Source organism: Ctenopharyngodon idella, chromosome 2 (assembly GCF_019924925.1).
Source record: "Ctenopharyngodon idella isolate HZGC_01 chromosome 2, HZGC01, whole genome shotgun sequence".
Taxonomy (NCBI): Eukaryota; Metazoa; Chordata; class Actinopteri; order Cypriniformes; family Xenocyprididae; genus Ctenopharyngodon; species Ctenopharyngodon idella.
The window spans coordinates 14,216,826-14,240,772 of record NC_067221.1 but is presented as its reverse complement, the minus strand read 5'-3'; the positions used below and the strand labels follow the sequence as shown (position 1 = coordinate 14,240,772).

The following is a 23,947-nucleotide window of genomic DNA, read 5'->3' as shown; positions in this document are numbered from 1 at the left end:
AAACTTGTTCACTGTCTATTCAGAATTCAGAGCAACTCTGAGAAGCTGAAGTCCAGAGTGACCGAGATTCATGACAGCAAGAGAAAATTGGAACTGGACTTACAGAGGCAAGCCACAGACAATCGAGAGATAGACAAGAAGATGAACAGCTTGAAACCAGACCTCATACAGCTGAGGAAGCTAAGGGACCAATACCTTGTGTAAGTACAGCCCATATATATATGCCCATATATACGCCATCTTTGTGGAGAGCAACAATTCTAATTCTAGTTCTTTGCCATGAGGTGCCATGTTGAACATCCAGTGGTCAGTATGAGAGGATTGTACTCAAAGCGCCAAATTTTAACTGCCCTAATACAAGATACGCAAATTTGTATGGTCTTTCATTTTCAAGTTTCATTTCTATAGAATTGTCCCTTGAAGATATACTAAAATAGTTGCTGAAATGTGAGGGGTATACTCACTTTTGTGAGATATTTGAGAAGAAATATTTATTGTATTATTATCAATGTTAACTTTTTTTTTTTTTTTTTTTTTTTTAACTAAATTTTTGTGGAAAACATTTTTCCACAAAATACATTTCGCTGTGATACATTTTTTTCAGGATCTTGCTGAATAAAAATATTAAAATCTTTAAAAAAGAAAAATTCTTACTGAACCGAAAATTATGATCAGTAGTGTAGATTCATCAGACTGATTATAACTTGTGAGTTTGTAAGTTTGAGTCATTTGTTTGTGAATGTGACTACAGTAGTCAGTTTTTTCATTGTTTAGTGAAGCCAGTAAAGACAACACAATATAAAAACACATTGCGTTGACATTATTTTGCGTTACACAGGCATTACTGCAAGCTCATGATATCATTTCTTTTGCTGTGATGCTGTTGATTTAGAAAATTGTGGTAGGAAACTCTGTACTCTGGTTATTTATTCACAGGTAACTGCTGGTGATGTTAACAACACTGATATTGTCTTTGCAGATGGTTGACTCAGAAAGGCACCAAGCAAAGGAAGATCAACGAATGGCTGGGTGTATTGAACGAATCGGAAGAGTAAGTTCTGTTCAGTCTGTCTATGGAAGTGCAAATAGGACCTACATTTGTATGAAGCCAGGCCCAGGTACATTAGTCCTTTTGGAATACCCATAGAACACCATTTAGAGAATCTGGACATTAATTTGAACATCACAGAGAATTTGGACATCCTAATCATGAACTTGACTCAACATTAGATCATCATATCTGAAAGATTCCACTGTCAAGCATGACATAAAGGATTTATTCAGAAAGTTCTTGCAAGAAATTGAAAGATTTTACCTTGTAATTTTACAGAGATATGAGTGGATTTATTTATTGTTTGCCGTTTTATGTTAAGCCACTGTTTTTGCCATGAAAATAGACTTTTTGGGGATAACAACAAACAGGAACGTTAACTAAAATATCTTATTGCAGTGCTCATTAATGAAACAAAATGGACCAATAAATCAGATATAGAAAAAACAGTCATTATTCCACTTCTGACCTTTCAGCTTCTATTCTCTGTTGGACGACGATGACGATCAAGCGCATCACGATGAGTGCTCCTGGTATGTTGGGGACATCAAGCGCACAAAGGCGGAGGATCTCCTGAGAGGCAAACGAGACGGCACCTTCCTCATCAGAGAGAGCCAGACCAAGAAAGGCTCCTACGCCTGCTCTGTGGTGTGAGTTACTGAAGCAATGCTCTATTCACTTCATCCAGCTTCACATTTGCTGATAACTAGGGTTAACTGCTTATTCAGAACAGGTTCTATTAAAAAAAAAAATAGAACAACATTCGGTTCTGTTAGTGGTTCTAAAAAGTGTATTCTTCCACTACTTATTCTGTAGCGTTGCAGCATCAAATCTAGAGGTCAAAACATTCAGTTTGACTAGAGTAGTCTGATAACAAAACAAATGATTCTAATGAATCCATTCTTATTTTAGTGAATCAGAAAAACAGTTCATACAGTGTAGTCCGACTCCTGGAAAAAAAGACTCTTGTGATCCATTTCTTTAGTGAATCAAACATACAGCTTTCAACTGAGACAATATGCAGTTATTCAGACCCTCCAGGAATTCGCGATTCTGCGATCGCTGAATTTATCACAAAATCAAGCAAACTCCGCAATATTTGGAGGAGCTTGGATTTTTTTCTTAATTGCCGCAGATTTTCAGCAGATTTTGGGCTTAGACACGTCTCTTGATGTCAAGCATTAAAGCTGCCTTCACGTGCAATCAGAAATTTGATAATTCCCACTTCACACGATACTATTATTAAACAGCGCTGGGAAGAAAGCACTTGAATTGATAACATCACTGTGAAATCTTGTGAGAAGCAGAATTCTCTGTTAAACCACAGATATCAGATCAAACAGTGCCGACATGATCTGATATCTGTGGTTTAACAGAGAATTATGCGACGAAAGTGAATGCTTCTCACAAGATTTCACAGTGTTATCAACTCTGCGGTGAATTCAAGCACTTTCTTCCCAGCGTTGTGTAATCTGGAAACCATGAGAAACATTGTGTCATGAACACAAAGTGAAGGTTAAGTGTAACGTAGTAAAACTGACAGAAATAACTGGCAGAAATGGTTTAATGTTTTAGAGTGCTTTTAAGTGCTTCACACAAATTTTCCTAGTACTTCAAAGCTTTAAATATTGCCCAATTTGAATGTTATTTTAATGTAATGTCCAAAACATTATTTGTTCAGCCCTCACAGTGCTGCCAAATCTTGGGCTGGTGCCAGCTTAGAACTTAAAGGGTTTTAGTTACCCAAAAATGAAAATTCTGTCATTAATTACTCACCCTCATGTCATTCCACACCCGTAAGACCTCAGTTCATCTTTATTCAACAATATCTAATGATGGGCGATTTCAAAACACTGCTTCATGAAGCTTCGAAGCTTTATGAATCTTTTATTTTGAATCAGTGGTTCGGAGCGTGTATCAACAACAACAAGAAATGCTGTAAATATTGCTGCAAATTTGGAGAAAAGCTGCTGCAAATTCAGTCATTTTAGGCCGCAAAAATCAGAAAAAGTCCCACGAAATCCAGGAAGGCTGGTTATTTGTCAGTAAAAAAAATAATAATAATTGAAATGTCCTTTAAAAAGTATTAAATTTAGTTATTCAATTAAATTAAATTTACTGATTAAATTAAATATCTTAAAAATACAGCCTAATGTGATTTAGAGTGCTTTCACACTGGCAGTTTAGTTCAAAACGGGGCATGGTTCGCATGAAAAATTGCTAATGTGAAATCTGTCATGTGGACCTGGGTTGCCACTGGGGTACCGAACCAGAGACTACCTGAACAAGGTGGTCTGAGAAAAGTTGCACTTGAACTGTGGCGTGATTCACGTGAAAGTGAAAGCATAAATTCCATAAAACACATGTAAGCAGTGTAATCGCGCATAGCAAGTGCAATCAGTGTGGATGTCCATCTGCTGTCTCCTCTAAAGATTGTTTGCAAGCAGCAGAAAGCCGACTTCATGCAACACATATACAGTAAAGCCAAGTGTTGCTTACTCTGCTGCGCATAACACCAAATGAATAAAAAGCATGATATATTGGTCTGTTTTCTATCATGCGGCGCTCACGTTTGTGATGAAGTAAGATGAACGCAAGTCACCAGGGTTCGATACAATCAAGTTGAGTGTGAAACCAATCCGACACTGCAGGGGGGCACAGGGAACAATTGCGCTCTGACTCAGGACCGCAGCAAACGTGCCCAATGTAAAAGCTCCCTTATTAATCTTCAAAATGCTATGATTTAAATAAATGTGAGTACTGCATGTTCAGAGTCTAAATGCAGTGCAGGTTCAGAGCAGTTTGCAGTCAATGAATAGTGCACATTTATGCCAAGCGTTTGCTTATGATCTAATGTTGATGAATTATAACAGTGTTTACTTAATGACGTAGATGTAGATGATTAAAACGCATATTTTGTCTCCCACTTTTTGAATGAGCAGCTGGAAGTAGTTAATCATAGACATTTTAAAATAAGAGTCCTGGTGAATTTTGGGCAAACAAACAAACAAAAAAAGAAACATTTAAACAGATTTCTGTGAAGTTATGTGTCGCCTAGCAACGACCTACGCATCCGAGCATAAACGCTCCCGAAAAATTATTTGTTATTATAGCAGCTGCATTCGCATACCACTGTTAATTTTAACGTGATTTGGCATGGCAGCCAGTATGAATAACAAATAACCATTGCCTTACCTAATGCAGCCAAATCCTGCATTTGAGCCAGGCCCAGTTCCAGAATCGAATCACTAAGGGTGCTTCTGAAAGTAGTCGGGGTGCTCTAGCCTTAATGCACATCTATTTCGACATGTCATATTTTTGTCCCGTCCATTGCTATGTTTATCACCATGTCAATCATTGCAATTTCGAGAGTGAATCCCGCATTTATATGCTTTGCAGCATGTATGTGGCCGGTGGTCAGGTATGAAAAACAAGTTTTATTAAAATTCTGAAAATATATACTATTAATATAGCCTATCGCCTAGAAAGCGCGTAAAGAGCGCTCCCTTTATAATCACTAACAAGCTGTCACTCAGTTAATCGCGATCTCACAAAGTTCCATTATAATCAGTGAAGCTGACTTCACAATGAATCTCTTTGAGCGGTAAGTGGATTCTAACTTAAACACCTCTGATTGGCCACTGCATTCAAGAAATCAACAGTTATGTTTGTGATTGGCTACATTCCATAATGCTGCAAAAACGCATTGTAAATAGAAACCTCTCCAGAGCGCAAACACAGATACGCACTGGATCGTCTGCCATATCTGTTTTGCCAATATGCTATTATTAAGGAGAAAACTGATCCTAGACCAGCAGTTATGGGCAGCTCTTCTTTCTAAAAGCAATCAGAAGCAGCAGCAGTCAGTGGTTTGAGTGAGAAAACTAGACTAGTCTTGAGTCTGTGGCCAGGGACATGGGTCAATCTATATGCTTTTGCATATAGATTTAGTAGTATCAGCACAATAATCCTTTTATTGCATTTCTTTAAACACATTATTATTGTATAAAAAAAAAAATCCAATATGGATCAACGTCTTAATCCATATGTATTGATATATAAGTACAAACCAATTTCAATACATGTACTATATATTGAATAAAACGAGTCTTGAGTAATTCAAACTTTCCGTTACCCTGTTTTGCAGTTGAATGTGTGCTTCGGCCTGTTTAAGTGAAAGAATCTGAGTTACATTATTTATTTTGAAATTGTATCAGTTTGTTTTAAATGGAAATACGGTATTCATTTTATTTGTGCAAGTCTCAAAAAATCCTAAATTTGATTTTTAAAAATTTGTCTGAAGTTTCTTTTTTCTAAATATTTATTCATTAAAAGTACTAAAAGAATCATTAATGGAACCAGAAGTGTTAAGAGGAATTGGAATTGGAATCGTCAAATTCTTCACAGTTCTCTTCCCCAGCTGTGACCTACACTTCCTTAATATTTGTACTATAATATAACACATGTTCTTCTTTTTCAACAGAGTGGATGGAGAGATCAAGCATTGCATGGTTTACAAGACAGCCACAGGTTTTGGATTTGCTGAGCCCTACAACCTTTATGGTTCCTTGAAAGACTTGGTCCTGCACTACAAACACACCTCTCTGGTCCAGCACAACGACTCACTGAATGTAACCCTGGCCTACCCGGTCCTCGCACAGCCGCCTAGATGAGCACCCCGACACGAGACGTCAGAGGACACGCATATAAAAGCATGATTAAGCACATTATACAGAGCAAATTATACTAACACCAAACTTTTATGTTTATCATAGAGAACAGATAAGCACAGTATATTATCGTAAGTAAACGTACGGCTTTTTTGTAAGCCCATAGTTTTCTCTATCAATCAAAGTCAGCTGCAGTAATTACGGTAATATCACAGCTTGAGTATTTGTTGTCCCAACACAAGAGAGAAGAAAGTGTCTCATGATTCCATGAAAGCTCGAACTAGTGTCGTAGTCCTGGATATTTTCGATTAGGACACGGGCCAGGGATGAGATGAGGAATGATTGCAGCTGTTGATAATCAATCTTTTAGCTGTTATGCTGCATTCACGACATATCGTAATTACCGTAATATCGAGATGACAACACGTGATGTTCTATTCTGAGCTATACCGAAATTACAGTAATAACGACATGGCGTGAACGCACCTTTATGTCACTGTGTATTTGTTTGGTAGTTCGCTTCTGCCAACCATATGAATAGATTCCTCTCTATGTGAGTCCTGTAGATGATGTGAAACAAACCTTTTTTTTATATATCAGATGTGGTCGAGGGACTCTGAAGTCCTTTTAGCTTCTAATCTGCCTCTTAAAAGCTAGTCGTCATGGTGAGAATAAATAGCCATCAACGATTGTGTACTTTTATTTGAGATTTTACACCACAGAACTGAAGTCTGGCATCTTAATGGTTTCTGTGGGCTGGTATTGGTGCTTCCTGCTTTATTTTTGATTCTTTTAACATGAGAATGATGCATAGCTATAGCGAACCGTTAAGATCCAGAGCAAAACAAATGTGATCCCAAAGCAACGACGCGCACAGGAACTTTCACTCGCTTAGAACGGTTTCAAAGGGGCAAAGCAGGTTATTCAACAGACGCAAGCAAAAAAGGAACGGAAAAACCCTCTTGTGAAAACACCTGGGTATGATTGCAGATTTTTGAGGAAATTATCAGGTGCAAGTTGATATATTGTGGTAGTAAATGAGTCCTAATGGTTGTTGGGCGTTTTGTAACTGTACTCCCCCTAGTGTTGTCAGATGATACACTGGTCTGTAAATCATACAGTCAGCTGGATGTTTTTTTTTTTTTTTCTCGTGAGTGATCATATGCTTTTTTTAATCAAGCAGAACCAGATAGCAATTTTATGTTTGCTTACTAAGAATCAGTGATTAAATTACATTTTTGGAGAGGAAATGGTTTTAAAGTGCCTTCTGCCCATGTATCCTTGAGAAGCTTTCTTGGGATTGGGGCAGTACAGAAAGCTTCACTTCCATAGATTCAGTAATTCAGTAATAATAATAATAATAATAATATATATATAATACTCCTTGAGCCCTACAACCAAAAGGAGGATCATCCCATCAAACGCATTCTGTTAAGTACTTTAAAATAAAACCCATTCTAATTACAAATATATTGGGAGTAGCAAGTTAAAGACCTCTTATTTGTAATTAAACATAACTCTTTGTTAGCTTGTAAGCTTTTTTAATGAGGTTTGGTCTTAACCAGTATACACTTTCGTGGAAATTAATTTGAGGTACAACAGAAGTAATTTCATCCATTTTTAAGGCCTGTTCACACCAAGACAAGTATTTAGTGCGATAAACATTTTAATTTGATTGAATGGCTGGTAATGCTTTCAGACTGACATGAACATTCATGTTCCATCAATGCGACAGAATTTTTGTATTTTTACAGAGAAGTTTTCTGATCTCTTAGCCATCGCACTGCGAAATACTTTTGGTCACATGCTCAGAGCCGCTGCCACTGTTACATAAAGCTACAACTTGGTGGCGCTCACAAACAGTGTACAGTTTGGTTTCCGGAAGTAAAAAAATCCCATTAATTTTCTCTTGCAAAACTGACTTTTTTTTCTTGGAATTTTCAGTTTACATCTTGAAGTTTTTTTCCTCGCCATGAAATACAAAAATTAAAAAAACTTTTTTTTTTTTTTTTTTAGGTCATATCTCACAATTTGGACTTTACTTCTCAGAATTGTGAGTGTATGCAAGTTAACATCATGAATTCTGACTTTTTTGTCTGAAAAGTCAGAATTGTGAGATATAAACTGTGAGAGATAAAAAGTTTCAATTTCCTTTTTTATTCCGTGGCAAAAATAAGCTTAATTATTTTAACAATAACTTATAAAGTGCTAAAGACAGACCTGCAAAAAGTTGCAGACCTACAAAAAGTTGCATAGCACTTTGTGTAAAGCGTGGTAAAACAAGTATTTCTTGCTTTTCCAAAAGTGCCACGACTGTCAAAGAGTGAAATGACAATTTTATTCAGGCCGTTTGTGGTTTTAAAAGCATTTTTCTAAACACAAGAAAATCTGACTGTTCTGAACGTTCATGTTGGTGTGAACAGGCTTTTATTCTGGCTACATTTTAATCAATAAAAATAAGCTACCAAACTATCAAAAACAGATGCAGTGTATTTTAATTGATTTAAAAGGCAAGTTGAAATTAAAACTTCATCAAAACCTTGAAACTTTAAACTTGCCTAAATCTAGTGTATTCTTCGCTTTTGACATCCTCCTTTTAGATGGATTCATTTTAGTTTATAAATCCACAACAGACAATAAAGTGGAGCAGGTTTTAGTTTTGTAAGCGTGTTTGTCGGTATACTCCAATTAGTTTCATCCTATCGATAGGATGAAGTTGTTTTGCTATGATGGTGTGGAGTGGAGCGAGAACAGAAACACTGGTTATGATTCCTTGAATGTTCTGACTGACTGACGTCGGGTCATTGAGAGCACAGAGAAAGAGCCAGAGTGTTGGATGTGATGAATTCGTGTGAGAAAAAGCAGTGGAGTAAAATCCTCTAAATGCACTATACAAGCACATCTTGAGATGATTATGAGTGACAATTAATGAAGCTTGACAGTCTTTATGAGCAACAGAAATAGGTTAGGTACACATTTTAGTTACAAGCCTATAATGTCATAATGTGTTATGATCGTGCCGAAGTGGGTCTGTTCTTTGTTTTTATTTTCTTTAACTCCTTTTTAAAGTGTTTTGTTTCTCATTGTAAGAAATGACCTTACAGATTCAAAGATAAGCTAGCTTGAATATTTCTCTTCCGTTCAGTACAGTTACAAATGTTTACAGTATCTAATTAACCAAATAGAAGATGTATTTTCAAATGTGCTGTCTGGTCCTGCAAGGAATCTGTCAGACGGGGTTTCTTGTCTTTTTTTTTTTTTTTTCGTGCCTCTGTTGTTTTAAACTTGAAGATTTTGTTTTCCTTCTTTGTTCACTTTAAACAGTGCTCCCTCACCTCGCAATATATTTTCTTCTGAATAAAAAGGAAATTTAATATGGTCTTTAAAAATGCAGCTATGACCCAGAGCAGGTTTCCCAGGTTTCTTCTTCGTTGATTTTTTTTCTTTCCATAGCAGACATGTTTTTCAAGTTACATAGAATGATAAAAGTCCAGAATGAAAAGTTATGAAAATTTTATCCTGATTTCTATCTAACTTCCTTCTGTAGTCTCATTTGGAGCATTGACTAAAATTAGCTGTTCTTTTTTTCCCCTTCGTTGTTTCTATGACAAGAAATAAACTGAAAGTAAGATACAGCAGGGTCAAATGTTTAATAGACATGTATTTTTGTATTTAGTGGTTATGACATAACCACTAATTATCCTTTACCTCTTTAAACTAAATGATACCTTACTGTCTTGTTTCCCCTGAGTGCATGAAGTAGTCTGTTGAAGATAATGCACACCAAAGTGCCATTAGACATGGAGGATGGGGAGCACTGTTAGTTACCCAGTACATTTCTACTGTGTGTGTGTGTGTGTGTGTGTGTGTGTGTGTGTGTGTGTGCGCGCACAAACTTTATGTACATACTTCTGTTTCCTTTTACTACTTCTGTTCTGTCCAATCTGTTTTTGGGTGCAGATTTTTCAGTGTACAGTTTGCATCAGTGTTGTTTGTCTCTCAAACAGGTACACAAGCATTACAGAGATATGGCTCTTTAATAGGTAGATGGAATTATTTTTAAGACAATAAAAAGATATTGAGTCTATTGCACCTTCTTGTCTGTTGTCATCAGTTTGATCTTGTGATGTGTGATGCGATCCTGTGGCTTTTACAAGGAATGTCATGCTGAAGCAGCAGAAAGTACCGTACCATGAGCTTGCTTGGTCAGTTGTCCTTTGACAAACAATTTGGCATGTGTCCTTAGATTACCTGGGGGTGGAAAATCTGTAGCAACAACCTAGAGAATATTTCAAATTAAAGTTCACCAACAGCTAGATCAGAATGGTTTTAAATCATTAAATATGCTGACAATATTTTTGTTCCTCTTTCTAAGAATGTCAGACATCTGGATTTTATGCAACAGATCTTTTTAAAGTTGCATTAAACAGAAATTGTAATCATCTTCCCCATTGTGACGAATATCCATGTGAAACAGCTTCTAGAAAGAGGAAAAAAATGAAGGGCAGCACTTGATTTTGTATATTGGGATGGTTTGTTTGGTTGGATCATTGGTGTTTATGCCTTTAATTAAAGATTATGTGAATTAAACAAATTAAATATATTCCAAAAATTGTCCGTTTTGGTTTCATAGTGACTTTAAATCTACAATTTTATAATATGGATCAATCAGGTATGTATTCAAAATGTGACTACTAACATTTATAGGATACATGTACACATATATTACATTGTTTCCTTTTACGGAGCTTTGAAACTGACATCATTGTTCAGAGGAGCAAACTGGCATTAAACAGCCCATGTGATTGTTTACACCAGTCATGTACACCAGTTCACACAGAAACAAGACATCTGCATTTTCATTTATGGTTGGCCATTTTCTGTAAAATACAGCTCATTTTAGAACCTTTAAACTAAAAAAAAAGTGATTTATTTTTTTTATTTTTTTTTGTCACATGTTGCCAGTGGTTTTAAATGTTGCCATTTTGGTAGTTCAGTCGTGTAATTTGACTGTCATTGACGGTAACATTGAAACATGCAAAATTGAACTAGTATAATGTTTCATAATATTTATGAACAAAAGTTATATTTTCAGCGCAGTCTTCCTCGTGATAGCAATAATGTTTTGTGGCCATAATAAAAGTCTCCAGGATTTGCAATGGTGAGTTTTGCCGGATTTTAATGACGTCACGTAAATACACCAATCAAAATCTCAGTCCTTGGATATATGTAGGAGGAAGAAAGTTTAAAATGATGTACACATACACATTTTCATTCAGAAGACAAGGCAAGCAGGTGACCAGGAATCATGTTCGGCTTTAAACTGTCTGTTTTGTTCTTCGCTGTAGTGTCGCTGAGTAAATGTAGCGGTAGGTTTGTTTACCCCTGTAAGTATCCACCCTCAAAGTGGTGCGACTCTGAAGACATTGCAGCCGAATGTGGGGTAAGTATCAAAACAAAACTTACGACTTCCTCCTTAAATTTCATAATATGAACCATAAGATGTTTTTATAGTGCTTTTTGGCAATAGTTTTGCTTGCACGAAAAAGTGAAAGTTACATTTGAGTTACAAGTGAAAGTCATTTGAAGTTACAATAGATGGCTGAATTTATGCAAATTGCCCAGGCGTATAATTCACACTTTTCGTTTTGTTTTCCGCTCTCTGGGAAATCCCGAACTTTTTTTGGCACTGATCATTTCCCTTTATTCTCTTCTTTCTTAGGTGCTGGAGCAATGCGCGAAGTTTAATGTCACAAAGCCCAACGCTGACAAAGTGAATGTGAGCCTGTACTATGAGTCTTTGTGTCCTGGATGCAGAAGTTTTCTTGTATTGCAGCTCGTGCCAACCTTCATTATGTTGTCAGACATCATGAACATTGATCTGGTTCCATATGGAAATGCACAGGTATATTTAAACTGCCCAGTGCCCACTTTTGCCCAGACAATTTTATTCTTAGTACAAACAGCGCATAGCTGCTATTTACACTTTGTGTGAATAGAATCTATTGCTGTTTGCATTTAACATGGTTTAAACTAGATTATTTTTATTGTAGGCCTATTTGACTCGATGCAAATAGTATCTAACACAATTTACACAGTGCAAATGGCAACCAATCTCTTTCGCACTTTGTAAAAGTAGAAAAATAAACGGTTTGTTCTTGTAAGTTACATTAATGTTAAATGCTGTTGCTCATAATGTGTTTGCATAATAGGAGAAAGAAGATCAGGGGAAGTACACCTACGTCTGTCAGCACGGAGAGGATGAATGTCTAGGTAACATGATTGAGGTGAGGTTTTGCAATTTATTTCACCACTCAAACATTTTAAAGGCAGAAGTGGATTTGTGTTAATATTGAAGACATCTTGCTTAGAGCTAAAAACAGAGGTATAATAATTGTAATCTTTCCTATCAGACCTGCCTGATGAATAAATTAGGCATCAACGCTTTTCCAGTCATTTTTTGCATGGAGTCAGGAGCAGATGTGCTGAAAGCAGCCCAGCCTGTAAGTAGTCATTTCTATTTTACCTGCTGTTATTCTATCCATCTGTCCATTAACCCTTGTGCAGTGCAATGCTAATTCTATACCTCTGGTCCCATATCTCAGTGTCTTGGAGTCTATTTTCCTGAAGTGACATGGGATTCAGTCATGGAGTGTGTGAAGGGAGACCAGGGCAATAAATTAATGCATGAAAATGCAGTGAAAACAAGTTCTCTGAAGCCCCCTCATGAGTATGTGCCTTGGATAACCATTAATGGAGTAAGGAAGTTTGTTTGTTTATTATTATTTATAAGGATTTTATTTTTTTTAAATCAGTGTAATTAAATGACTCAATGTTGTCCCTGCAGGAACACACAGAGGACCTTCAAGATAAAGCAATGAATTCTCTCTTCAGTCTTGTGTGCAGTTTGTACAAGGTTTGTTTGCAATCTGATAGGTGTCTGTTAGTGTATTTTATCATTTCAGTGTTTTATCCTATCAATGAGGAGTCCATCACATGACCTCTTCATTCTTTGTGTTCATATAGGGTGAAAAAACACCTGCTTGTGGTCAAGGGTTGAAGAAAACCAGCAGTTACTGCATGAAGTAATCATTAAATCTGATAACAACACTACTCATGTCATGAAGGGAGACTGTGTATAAAACAAGTGAATACATGCTGAAAATGATGAATTTGAATAATTTGTATTTGAATAACTGTCGTTTTATGCCTATATGTACATGAAAGTGTGATTTTGAACATGGGTTGTCTGCTGCTGACTACAACTGATGACCTTATTTTTTTATAAAGTCACGTTTTAAACCATTTTGTATGCATAAACAAAATTAAAAAGTAAATTTCCATCACATTTGCATGTTTTAAATTTCATTTGCTTGTGTTAATGATTAAGAAAAAAATCATTGCTAAAGTGGACTTTACTCAAGAGAAAAGCTTCCTCGATGGTTTTAATTTTTTGCTTGTCTACATATTTGTTTATCATTAACCTGAGTCTTTCCACATTATTTTGACCTACAAAGTGAAAATACCTTTAGGTTTTATATAAAACTAATAATATTATTAACAGTCGTTAATAACTAATAATACAAAAAAAAAAAAAAAAAGAGTAAGCACACGAAGATCCAGAAAGTATGTCCTAATAGCAATTGTATTCAAACGGGATTAGACTATTGATAGGGGTCAAACTGATTAGGCGGCGTTCTGCGCATGTTGACGCAATCTTGATGCTCAGGAGCGCAACGCCATTACGCGTTGGACTCGTCACCGGCTCCTTCATGCTGCTCTGGGTTCCGCTGGTTGGTTATATGAATGAAATCTAATGATGTAAATATGTTAGCCATGTAATTGCAGCTGAACTTAGGCAAAGAAACAATTCGGGGATATCGTAACAACTCTAAACATGTTTTAACTATCTATCTGGGAGTATTAAGGAAGATGAATTCCTTTCAGTTTTAGGTTAACAACACTTCTCAGTAGTTAAATATATTTTTGTGTATCTTATGAGTAAAGGAGCAGAAGTGGCGAATGAATTCGTCAAGCGTTGATCGATCAGAAACTTGAGAGGAATTTACGTCAAATCGGCCTAAACATGATATCTCGTCAGAGTAAGGACTTTCTCATACGGATTGCCGGTTACTGGAAGCCGCTTTTCAGAGGCAGATTTCTAATCGTGACAAACACGGTGAGTTGTGGGGGAATGTTAGCAGCGGGCGACCTCATCCAGCAGACGCGAGAGATACGAAAGACACCCGGACGAGCACGTGACTGGTGGCGTACAGGTAACAACAAAACAAATTATCATTTACACAAACACAAAAAAGTTTGGTTTGTTTAAATATATATATATCAGCTTATGTTTGTAATTTATGTGCCAATGCGTGACACGAAAAAAAAAAATCTTATTTTAAAGTATCGTGTGAATGTCCTGTCTTGAAAGTAACGCGAGATTTATGAGCTCTCGCGGTGTTGCGCCCTCTATAGGTTGTATGTTTGCTGTCGGATGCTCTATGGGCCCCTTTATGCACTATTGGTACATGTGGCTCGACAAATACTTTGTTGGCAATGGCATAAGTAATGTCTGCAAGAAAGTGCTTACTGATCAGCTGGTTGCATCGCCAGCACTGGGGGCCTGGTACTTTCTAGGTGAGAGCTGCTGATTTTCTTTCATTTCTGTTTCTCGCTCAGTTATAGTCTCAGAATTTGAATAAATGTTACAGTAGTGAGGCATAATAAAACTTAAGATTTATAAAATAATGAATGAAAGTCTGAATAATATTACGCCTGTTATTTATTTATTTTTAATGAAGGTATGGGTATGATGGAGGGTCACACTTTGTCTGAGGCACAAAGAGAATTCAGAGACAAATTCTGGGAGTTTTACAAGGTATGTTGCATTGATAAGCATGTGTTCTTAGGTCAACTTCAAATTATATATCTTCATAGCTGACAGCTTTTCATAACATGCTTCTTTTTAGGCAGATTGGTGTGTTTGGCCAGCAGCTCAAATGGTAAACTTCTACTTCTTGCCACCCAAGTTCCGTGTCCTTTATGTGAATATAATTACCCTGGGATGGGACACCTACCTCTCCTACCTCAAACACAGTAAGACATGTTTGCATCTGTCACATGACACAAGGCATAACATAACATAATACATTTGTAATAATTACTAAACAAAGATGGCATTATACAATTATTATTGTAGTCGTGGTGGTCAAGTTTTACTTGCGCTTGGCAGTGTTGGGGGTAATATATAACATATATAACTTGAGTTACGTAATCAGATTACTTTTTCAAGTAACTAGTAAAGCAACACATTACTTTTTCAATTTACAACAAAATATCTGTTACTATCTGTTAAAGTAACTCAAGTTACTTTTTCACATTTATTGACTGACAATTCCTGTTCTCGTGTTGAGAGAACAAAAGTGCAGAAGCGATGTGTGTGCTGTGTGTAAGTAAATATGATGGTTATTGTAGTTCTAGACTAAATGTGAAAATGTATTTACTCATCTCACTTGCACGAAAACATTCAGTATTCCTCAAAATGAATAAAAACAGTGAAATTCAATCTCAGAATTTTACACAAACCTGTAATAATTAACTATATTAAATTACACAAATATATGTATTTAATATCACTTTATTACCCAGTGTATTTGCTGCTGACCTTTAATGATCTAATTCAACCATACTAATAAGCAAAAATTACTTTAGATTAGATTTAGAAATAAGAGTGTTGAACTTCCTTCTGTATCCTATTCTTCTTTAATCCAGAAAAGTTTGTTTGAGCTGCGCCCTCTACTGTACAGGCGTAAATATGAATTTTCTTCAGCCTTAAAGGGAGAGTTCACCCAAAAATGAAAATTTGATGTTTATCTGCTTATCCCCAGGGCATCCAAGATGTAGGTGACTTTGTTTCTTCAGTAGAACACAAATGAGGATTTTTAACTCCAACCGTTGCGGTCTGTCAGTCGTATAATGCACGTCAATGGGAACTCCATCTATAAGAGTCAAAAAACATGCACAGACAAATCCAAATTAAACCCTGCGGCTCGTGATGACACATTGATGTACTAAGACACGAAACAATTGGTTTGTGCGAGAAACCAAACAGTATTTATATCATTTTTTTTACCTCTAATACACCACTATGTCCAACTGCCTTGAGCACCCCTTTGGTGAGGTCTAAAAACACGCTCTGATGACAGAAGTGATCTCTCGCGTGTATATGTCAATGAGTGCGACCGATCACTTCCGGCATCAGAGTGCATTCAGATGCTCAAGGCAGTTGGACATAGTGTTGTATTAGAGGTAAAAAATGATATAAATACTGTTCGGTTTCTCGCACAAACCGATTGTTTCGTGTCTTAGGACATCAGTGTGTCGTCACGAGCTGCAGGGTTTAATTTGGATTTGTCTGTGCATGTTTTTTTTTTATTCTTATAAATGGAGTTCCCATTGCCATGCATTATACGACTGACAGACAGCTTTTTTGTTGTTCTTAAAAAAAACAAACAAGCAAGCCCAGCCCAGGTGAGAAAAAGTAACGCAATTAGTTACTTTTTTTAGGGAGTAACGCAATATTGCAATGCATTACTTTTAAATGCTTTAATGCTTTCCCCAACACTGGCACTTGGCAGATTTAAAATTGAAGCAAGACTCTCTTTTCCTGGGTGTGAGCTTCCTTGTGACATGTGATGCATGACATTTGTGTTTTTCCAGGAGACCAAGCAGATTCCACAAAAGAAGCTGAATGAACCGAGTGAAGATGTATGAAGAAAAGGAATATTTCAAAACCCAGATCTGGTTGGATCACAAAAATTTAATTAAATCTGATTATTCATGACTGTTAATGTACAGCTTTGTTTTTTTTTTGTTTTTTTTTCATATAATAGAATTAATAAAAGTTTTATCCAGTAATGCCAGATACATTGCACATTTTGTTTTAATGTGTTTGTATTGTTTTTGAATAATACAAGTATTTAATGTAATTTTAAACAAATTTAATTGTCTGAAATCAATGTATTGTTGACATGAAGAGCAATTTATAAAATCATACTGTTTACAAATATATTATTATATGGTATAGTATGGTGGTATAGTATACCGATTAAATAATAATCTTCCTTCACCGTAAGAAATATTTTTATTTTGGTCAAGCATGTTTATAATCACAATAATGTGCCAATATTACTGTCATATATACTGGATGAATGCTGTAACATAAGCCTGTGCTGCATAAGCAGTGATGTGGCTGGCAGTTTGTGTGCTTCTAGCCAGTTTATGTTGTTCATAAATTGCCTTTACATGTACATTTTCAACTAATTCATTTCAATTTTTGATGATAAATGCATCAGTTGGCTAGACGTTTTGATATCTGCATTGTCTTTATGTGACATTTTTTTTTTTTTTTTTAATAGAAGAAAATAAAATTATTTTGTCTGTTTTGAATATTATCACTTTTACTCATCTATCAAGACATCCATCTTTCTGTGGTGTATGACAGTCCTTGACATCACGTGAGCTGCTCTGCAGTCAGCACAGGCAAACCTGCTGAGTGAGAATGACAGGACACTGTCCTCATAGGGGCTTCCAGACTGATAAAACACAGGTGTTCTGACAGGATGTTCTCACACATTTAGTTTTGAGTTATAATGGTTACTTGCCACAGGATTGGACAAAAACCTTTTTTTTTGGAAGTGATCAGAATGTGTAACTCTTCGACTGAAGATATGTTTAAAAGTTATTTGAAGAAAAACACAATACATCTTATATCTTCTCAGTTTTAGAGGTATGTGTTATTTGCTGCACATTTATACTATTGTTCATTAAAATAATTTTGTTTATTGATTTTATTTATTGAATGGTGCTTAATTTTTCTGATTGTTTATATTATTTAACTGTATAGTCATGTAGAGTGTGTGTGTGTTTTCAGGAACCTTAAAATTTGAGTTTCTACTTTTTGAACAAATCCAGTTTTATTGTTGTCTGTAATGAAGTGTGTATTTTCAGAAGTGCCTCCAACAATATGAAGAAAAGTTCTTCTTTGAAGTCTTTCTGGACATCAGAGGTAGGTCATATCAGTTCATCAGCGCTCACAGTTATTATCCTCTGGTTTGATTCTGAAAAGATTAGTTTTGTTTCACTGTGACTGTGCAGATTTCCACCCATTTATAATACAAAATAAAGCATATCTTAAGATATAAGGCATTATATTATTCAAATAAAAAACTATTTGGCAAATTAACATTAGATATTATTAGTTTGTTATTGTTACCTAGTAATTATGTCAATATTACAATTGTATTTTGTGCTGTTCTGAAGAGAGATTGTATTGGTGTAGAATGCAGATTAATTACTTGCTCTGTTTAATTCAGAGAGAATGGGACACTGTGAACCAGCAGGGCCTGCACGGATCCAAACCAATGCACAGTCACCGTAAAGTTAAGAGGACATTTTCAGGGATCATTCAGCTTCCCCGTCTGTCCCGCCGGCTCTCGGCTCAGGGAGATTCAGAGAACACACCCGGCAATGCCACATTCTGTCTCGGCAGCGCCAATGGCCTCGAGTTCGACACTTTTCAAAGTTCCTGGTAAACCACTCTTCCCCCCACCCCCATTCTTTTAAATTCTTTAATCTTAACCAGTGATCATTTGACGAAAGGATTTGAATTTCTGGTAGTGACGATCGAGTTTGTGAAGATGAATGAGGAAAATCTTGTTTTTATCGTCCGTTGTAAATACGTGTAAGAAGAACTTTACACTAAAACAGATTTTAGTCGATAACCTGTCGTCATGTACCTGTTTTCAAAATAGTGGCTTCATGTCAGCAACTTTAGGCCCGAGCACTTACTGTTTCAATGTTGTGTTGTTGGCTTATGTTGGTTCTTGACTAATACAAGGTGTATTGGATTGTAATTTAATGTAACTGACATTGAACTACATCAGTATTGTTACAATTGTTGTTTAATATATATACCTCAATAATTATTCATTAATTGATGTAGTATCCAGAGATTGACGTTTTGCATTTAGAGCCAGCAGAGGGAGCTATTGTTCCCTAATGACCAGAAAAATACCTGTGACAAGAAAACACTCAGAACAAAAACCATAAACAAAGACAGTAAATGTGCAGTTGGCAATGCATATACTACCATTCATAAGTTTGGGGTAGGTAAGGTTTGAAAGATGCCCATGGCTGCATTTATTTGATCAAAACTACAGTAAAATAGGGCTGCATGATTATGACAAAAATCATAATTGTCGATTATTCCCTTGAAATTGTAATTGCGATTATTAATTACGATGATCACAATTTACATTGAATGATGTTTTGAAGAGTTTTACACCTTTGATTGAAGCAACTGCATAACATATTTTTATATGAAATAAACAAGCTGAAAACTGTATAGCATTAAACCTCAAATGTCAACTATACATTGGTTGGGTTTCTTCTTAAAAAAAAAAGCATGGTATTTAAAAAAAAAAATTGTTGTTGTAATTGTGTCTTTGAACGATTACATAATTGTGGCACCCATAACTGTAATCCCAATTCGATTAACTGTGCAGCCCTACAGTAAAAACAGTAATACTGTGACATATTATTACAATTCAGAATAACTGTTTTCTATTTTAATACATATTTAAAATGCCATTTATTTCTATGCTGGCAAAGCTGAATTTTCAGCATCATTACTCCAGTCTTCAGTGTCACATGATCCTTCAGAAATCATTCTAATATTCTGATTTGCTGCCCAAGAAACATTTGCTGAAAATTTTATATTTTCGTAATATTTTTTTTCAAGATTCTTTGATGAAAATAAAGTTCACAAGGACAGTGTCTATTTGAATGGGAAATCTTGTGTAGCATTATAAATGTCTTTACTGTCACCTTTGAACCATTTAATCCATCCTTGCTGAATAAAATTATTAAATAAAAAAAATATTCCTGACCCCAAACATTTAAATGGTAGTTTTAGTGTATATTGTTTTGTATAGCCTATTTAAAACCTATAAAAAGCTTTAATTAAAAAGTTTTCATAATTATTATAAAGTTTTAATAGAAGGTTCAACATATTGTTTTGTAATGCATACAACATTTTGAAGTGTATCTAAAGTATGAAAAATCCTTTTTTTTTTTTTATTATGCATATTGTTTTTGAATACACAACTCATCCGGCAGTCAAAGGATCACAGGAAACCTTTTCCCCTCTGATAATCAAAGCCCATGGGGCCCGTGATAGAGGGCCATCGTGACATGAGCCATGCTCTCTGTCTGACTTTATCTGACTTTGCTTTTTATAGTCAGAGCTTTCATGTGACTTCTCCTGGTAAACCTTGAACATGTGAAAGGCATACGCATTTCTCAGAGAAAATCTGAACGCTGTGATCAACTCTGCATTGCACCGATTGTGCGTTGGCTTTTCAGCACACCAGGGGACTGGAACAGGAAGTCATTATAGACCAGTAAACATTAGACCTCGCACACTTATAGTCTTAATGCGGAGGTGGGGCCACTTAGAGAGCTCTATCATGAAGTCTTCTCATTGTAAATCACACTGCCATATTTAGTCTGTTGGAGGGAAGTCTTCCAAGTTATGTAAACAAAGCGAGTTCACGAGGGGAGATGTTCCATTGCTATGATGGCTGGCTCCATTAATGCGCCTGTGATCTCTGAAGCAAGGCTGAATTTCTCAGCTCTAGTGAAGGGTGAGAGATGTAGACTGTGGTTTTTGTGTTGAGAAAGCAGTGTGAGTGAGCGACTCATGCTATGACTAGACAATTGTCCGGCCAGTTGTGAAGACACAGGAACTCTGCTGTCATGAGTGAAATGCTCTCAGAGAGTTCGGAAGAGGAGAGACCTCAGAGACCCTCGCATCTCAAGCTGAAGGGAAACTCTCCCACCGGCTCCCCCAAAATGTCTCCACGGGACTCTCCTCGGAGTTCTCCCCGCAACTCGCCTCTGCTCTTCCGGAGGCTGATGATGAATCGCAGCATTGCTTTGCAGAGACGCTTCACTTTGGCTCACACTCCCAGGTAGGTTTTGAATCCTTCTGCATCGTTTATTTAGCCTCTTACCGGGAGGCTTGGCTTCAAACACACACACAGAAGTCTTGTGGCACAGGCATCTACGTAACAGCACATCACATGGTGAATTTTGTGGCTGCTCCCCCCATCCAGAGTTTGTATTGATGCTAACACTTCTAGCTACAATTATAATCACTGTAATCAAGGAGGTGGTTTGTCTGCTGTGTGGAAGCATAAAAAGATGTCTTTGTTTGGGAGGATATCTTGACCTGAGCTATTTATTGTCAGCCTATCTCAGCAGTGATCGAAGGAACTGCTTTTTTGCACGTAGTTATACTGGTTCTGTCTCTTAAGCCTGGTAAAGTCCAACCTGTTGGTAAAATTAACTATGATTACCTATGAGAATTTTAGATATAAGTGCATGTATATAGACTACAGTGCTTGAAGCATAGAGAGTGATCATATATTTATAGTTATATTTTATTATTTTGCTGTTATATTTTTAGGTTACCTGACAAAACATTTCTTAAAGTGGAGCTTTTTTCAGACCTTGATAAACCCAAGTCAGCAGCATTTGTGTAAAATAGTACTTGTTACGTTGTCAACATGGTTTGTAAGTTCTGCAAATTATTGGTTTTTCTGGTTTAACAGTTCTTTATTTTTTCATATTAAATTGCTACACTATCGTTCAAACATTTGGGGTTGGTAAAATGTTCTATGCTTTTGAAAGAAGTTTCATTATGATATAAGTTATAAGTTTCATTGCTCATTACGGTTGCATGTATTTGATAAAAAAAATACAATGTTTTTATGTTTTTTTTTTTGCATAAAATACCTGTTTTATATTAAAAATGTAATTTATTCCTGTGATGGCAAAGCTGAATTTTCAGCATCATTACTCCAGTCTTCAGTGTGTCATGATCTTTCAGAAATCATTCTGATATGCTGATTTGGTGCTCAAGAAAAAAAAAGTCTTATTATTATCAATGTTGGAAACAGTTGTGCTGCTTCATATTTTTATGGAAACTGTGATACTTTTTTTTTTCAAGATTCTTTGATGAATAGAAAGTTCAAAAGAACAGCATTTTGAAATAGAAATGTTTTGTAACATTATAAATATCTTTACTGTCATCTTTGATCTATTTAATGCATCTATGCTGAATAATAGTAAAAGTTTCAAAACAATTACTGACCCCAAACTTTTGAACAGTAGTCTGTGTTATACCTAATGCTAAGTAGCAGATATTTCAACAGAAAAGATGAAGCCTTTCTTTCTTTTTTATTGTCTTTAAATCATGTGATTCTTCACTTTCAGTGTTTTAAACTATGTAATTGCCTGAGTTTTATAGAGATTGACATTAATAAAAAACAGTATAAATCTTTAAAACTACCCTTTTGCAAGCGATTGCCAAAATACATCTCTTATGCCTGTGTCTTTGACATGTTACAGCCCCTGTTTTCAGTCGTTTTTGTGTCTGTTAAACTTCCAAGATTTGAGGAAGTCAGACCCTGACAACACTGTAAACATCCCCAGCCATACACGCACATGCAATAAATGTTGAGAAATCATCAGCAGAGCTCACAGGAGGTGTTATACTTCAAAACTGTGAAATAGACATTTCTTCAAATATTTATTAACTGATTACAGTTATCAAGTATTTTGCCAAGAGGTGACCACAAGTGAACTCAGAAGTTGTTTATCAGAGAATAAATCTGCAAGAGAACAGTTTCAGCTGAAATGTTTAAACACAGGTCACCGTGTTCATGTCAGCTGGTTTGTGTGATGTAAGTGGAAAGAGTCAACCTGCCATCCGTCTATTGGACACTGAAGCAGTTTTCTTGGCTCTGTGAACAGTGGAAGTCCACACAGGTCAAATGTGACTTTCAAAGCTGAGAAGATCTTTTTTGTGCATGTGTGTGCGTCAAGGATTTAAAGGAAGAAAGAAACAGGCTGTTGGAGAATTATAGCAGGATGGTGTAGGAACAGGAACGATTAAACAAGCCATATCTCTGTCAGAATACAGTCCGCAAGAGATGAAGCAAATCAGAGCTAGAAACTTTATTTAACATTTAGTGTCAGGACCTTGAAAGTGTTTTTAGCAAAATTTTACAGGGTTTTTATACAATGTCCGGCCAAAAAAAAAGTTACTGTTTGGATTTAAATAGGCAAATACTTAAAGGGTTTGTTCACCCAAAAATGACATTTCTGTCATTAATTACTCACCCTCATGTTGTTCCACATCCGTAAGACCTTCGTTCATCTTCAGAACACAAATTAAGGTATTTATGATGAAATCCGAGGTTTTTTTTTATTCCCCATAGAAAGCAATGTAATTACAGTCATTCAAGGTTCAGAAAAGTAGTAAAGACATCGTTAAAATAGTTATAGTTACTAATGTTATGAAGCGACGAAAATACTTTTTTTGTGCAAAAACAAAACAATAACATCAAGGTTGAACTATTGTAGTCACGTTGACTATTTTAACGATGTCTTTACTACTTTTCTGGACCTTGAATGACGAACTTCTCATCAAAAATATCTTAATTTGTGTTCCTAAGATGAACGAAGGTCTTACGGATGTGGAACGACATGAGGGTAATTAATGACAGAAATTTCATTTTTGGATGAACAAACCCTTTAAGAGTCTGTGACTGAATCATTATTGCTGTGATTATTATGTTTCTAGCATGTTACATGTTTGGGAACAGTTCTTTTAATCCTAATTGATGGAGTGTGTAGCTTTTTATTTCCTAAACAACCATTTAGGAAGATGTATCATGGCCATATTCCAGGATGATAAAGCCAAGATTCATCAGGCTCAAATTGAATTGTTGGGAGGGAGCATGAAGAATCATTTTCACACATGAATTGGCACTAGACCTTTCACGATAACTACTTTTTGTTTATATTGTTCCAGAAATAATTGCGATAAACGATAGTTATTTTAAGACCATTTTATGCCACTGAATATGTAATCATAATATAACAGCATAATAATGCAAGTAGGCCTACACAATTTTTAAATGACAACAACCATTTAATTCTTTAGATTATGGAAATGAAGAATGGAAAGAAAAATGTTTTTTTTTTTTTTGACCTGTCGATGACTGCTCTGTGTAGGAACTGCAGATGACAGCATGATTGGCAAAATGTTGGTGACATTTATTAACATGTAAACATAATGGGCGATATATTGTGT

At 35.9% G+C, this 23,947-nt stretch overlaps 4 protein-coding genes across 8 annotated transcripts in view; all 4 read left to right on the top strand.

Moving 5' to 3' along the window:
• pik3r2 (phosphoinositide-3-kinase, regulatory subunit 2 (beta)) overlaps nucleotides 1-9,813 on the top strand; it is a 40,779-nt gene extending 30,966 nt beyond the window's left edge. For both annotated transcript variants that reach the window (XM_051875779.1, XM_051875787.1), the window contains exons 13-16: nucleotides 24-200; nucleotides 980-1,051; nucleotides 1,528-1,701; nucleotides 5,535-9,813. In XM_051875779.1, the coding sequence (XP_051731739.1) occupies nucleotides 24-200; nucleotides 980-1,051; nucleotides 1,528-1,701; nucleotides 5,535-5,724 (613 nt within the window). In that variant the 3' untranslated portion in view covers nucleotides 5,725-9,813. The remainder of the gene's footprint in view (nucleotides 1-23; nucleotides 201-979; nucleotides 1,052-1,527; nucleotides 1,702-5,534) is intronic.
• A 1,110-nt stretch (nucleotides 9,814-10,923) lies between these two features.
• On the top strand, nucleotides 10,924-13,069 carry ifi30a (IFI30 lysosomal thiol reductase a). Its single transcript, XM_051875837.1, has 7 exons — nucleotides 10,924-11,164; nucleotides 11,444-11,626; nucleotides 11,934-12,008; nucleotides 12,135-12,224; nucleotides 12,327-12,479; nucleotides 12,569-12,637; nucleotides 12,748-13,069. The coding sequence occupies exons 1-7, from the start codon at nucleotides 11,030-11,032 to the stop codon at nucleotides 12,808-12,810; spliced, it is 768 nt and encodes a 255-aa protein (XP_051731797.1). The 5' UTR covers nucleotides 10,924-11,029; the 3' UTR covers nucleotides 12,811-13,069.
• A 353-nt stretch (nucleotides 13,070-13,422) lies between these two features.
• On the top strand, nucleotides 13,423-16,646 carry mpv17l2 (MPV17 mitochondrial inner membrane protein like 2). 2 transcript variants are annotated; one of them, XR_007926898.1, is made up of 6 exons: nucleotides 13,423-13,997; nucleotides 14,200-14,361; nucleotides 14,526-14,602; nucleotides 14,694-14,820; nucleotides 15,612-16,254; nucleotides 16,444-16,646. XR_007926898.1 is itself a non-coding variant. In XM_051875878.1 (5 exons), exons 1-5 carry the CDS (start codon nucleotides 13,808-13,810, stop codon nucleotides 16,476-16,478), a joined length of 591 nt encoding a protein of 196 aa, XP_051731838.1. In that variant the 5' UTR covers nucleotides 13,426-13,807; the 3' UTR covers nucleotides 16,479-16,646. The 2 variants fall into 2 exon arrangements, 1 of the variants encoding a protein (XP_051731838.1); XM_051875878.1 differs by lacking the exon at nucleotides 15,612-16,254 and having other exon boundaries at nucleotides 13,426-13,997.
• Nucleotides 16,647-17,348: 702 nt separating this feature from the next.
• The window catches only part of pde4ca (phosphodiesterase 4C, cAMP-specific a), a 50,622-nt gene continuing 44,023 nt past the window's right edge, over nucleotides 17,349-23,947 (top strand). For 2 of the 3 annotated variants that reach the window (XM_051875722.1, XM_051875715.1), the window contains exons 1-3: nucleotides 17,349-17,512; nucleotides 17,734-17,791; nucleotides 18,099-18,313. In XM_051875722.1, coding sequence (XP_051731682.1) covers nucleotides 17,750-17,791; nucleotides 18,099-18,313 — 257 coding nt within the window. In that variant the 5' untranslated portion in view covers nucleotides 17,349-17,512; nucleotides 17,734-17,749. Of the gene's footprint in view, nucleotides 17,513-17,733; nucleotides 17,792-18,098; nucleotides 18,314-20,021; nucleotides 20,757-23,947 lie in introns of those variants that run through there. The other variant, XM_051875732.1, reaches the window with a different exon arrangement.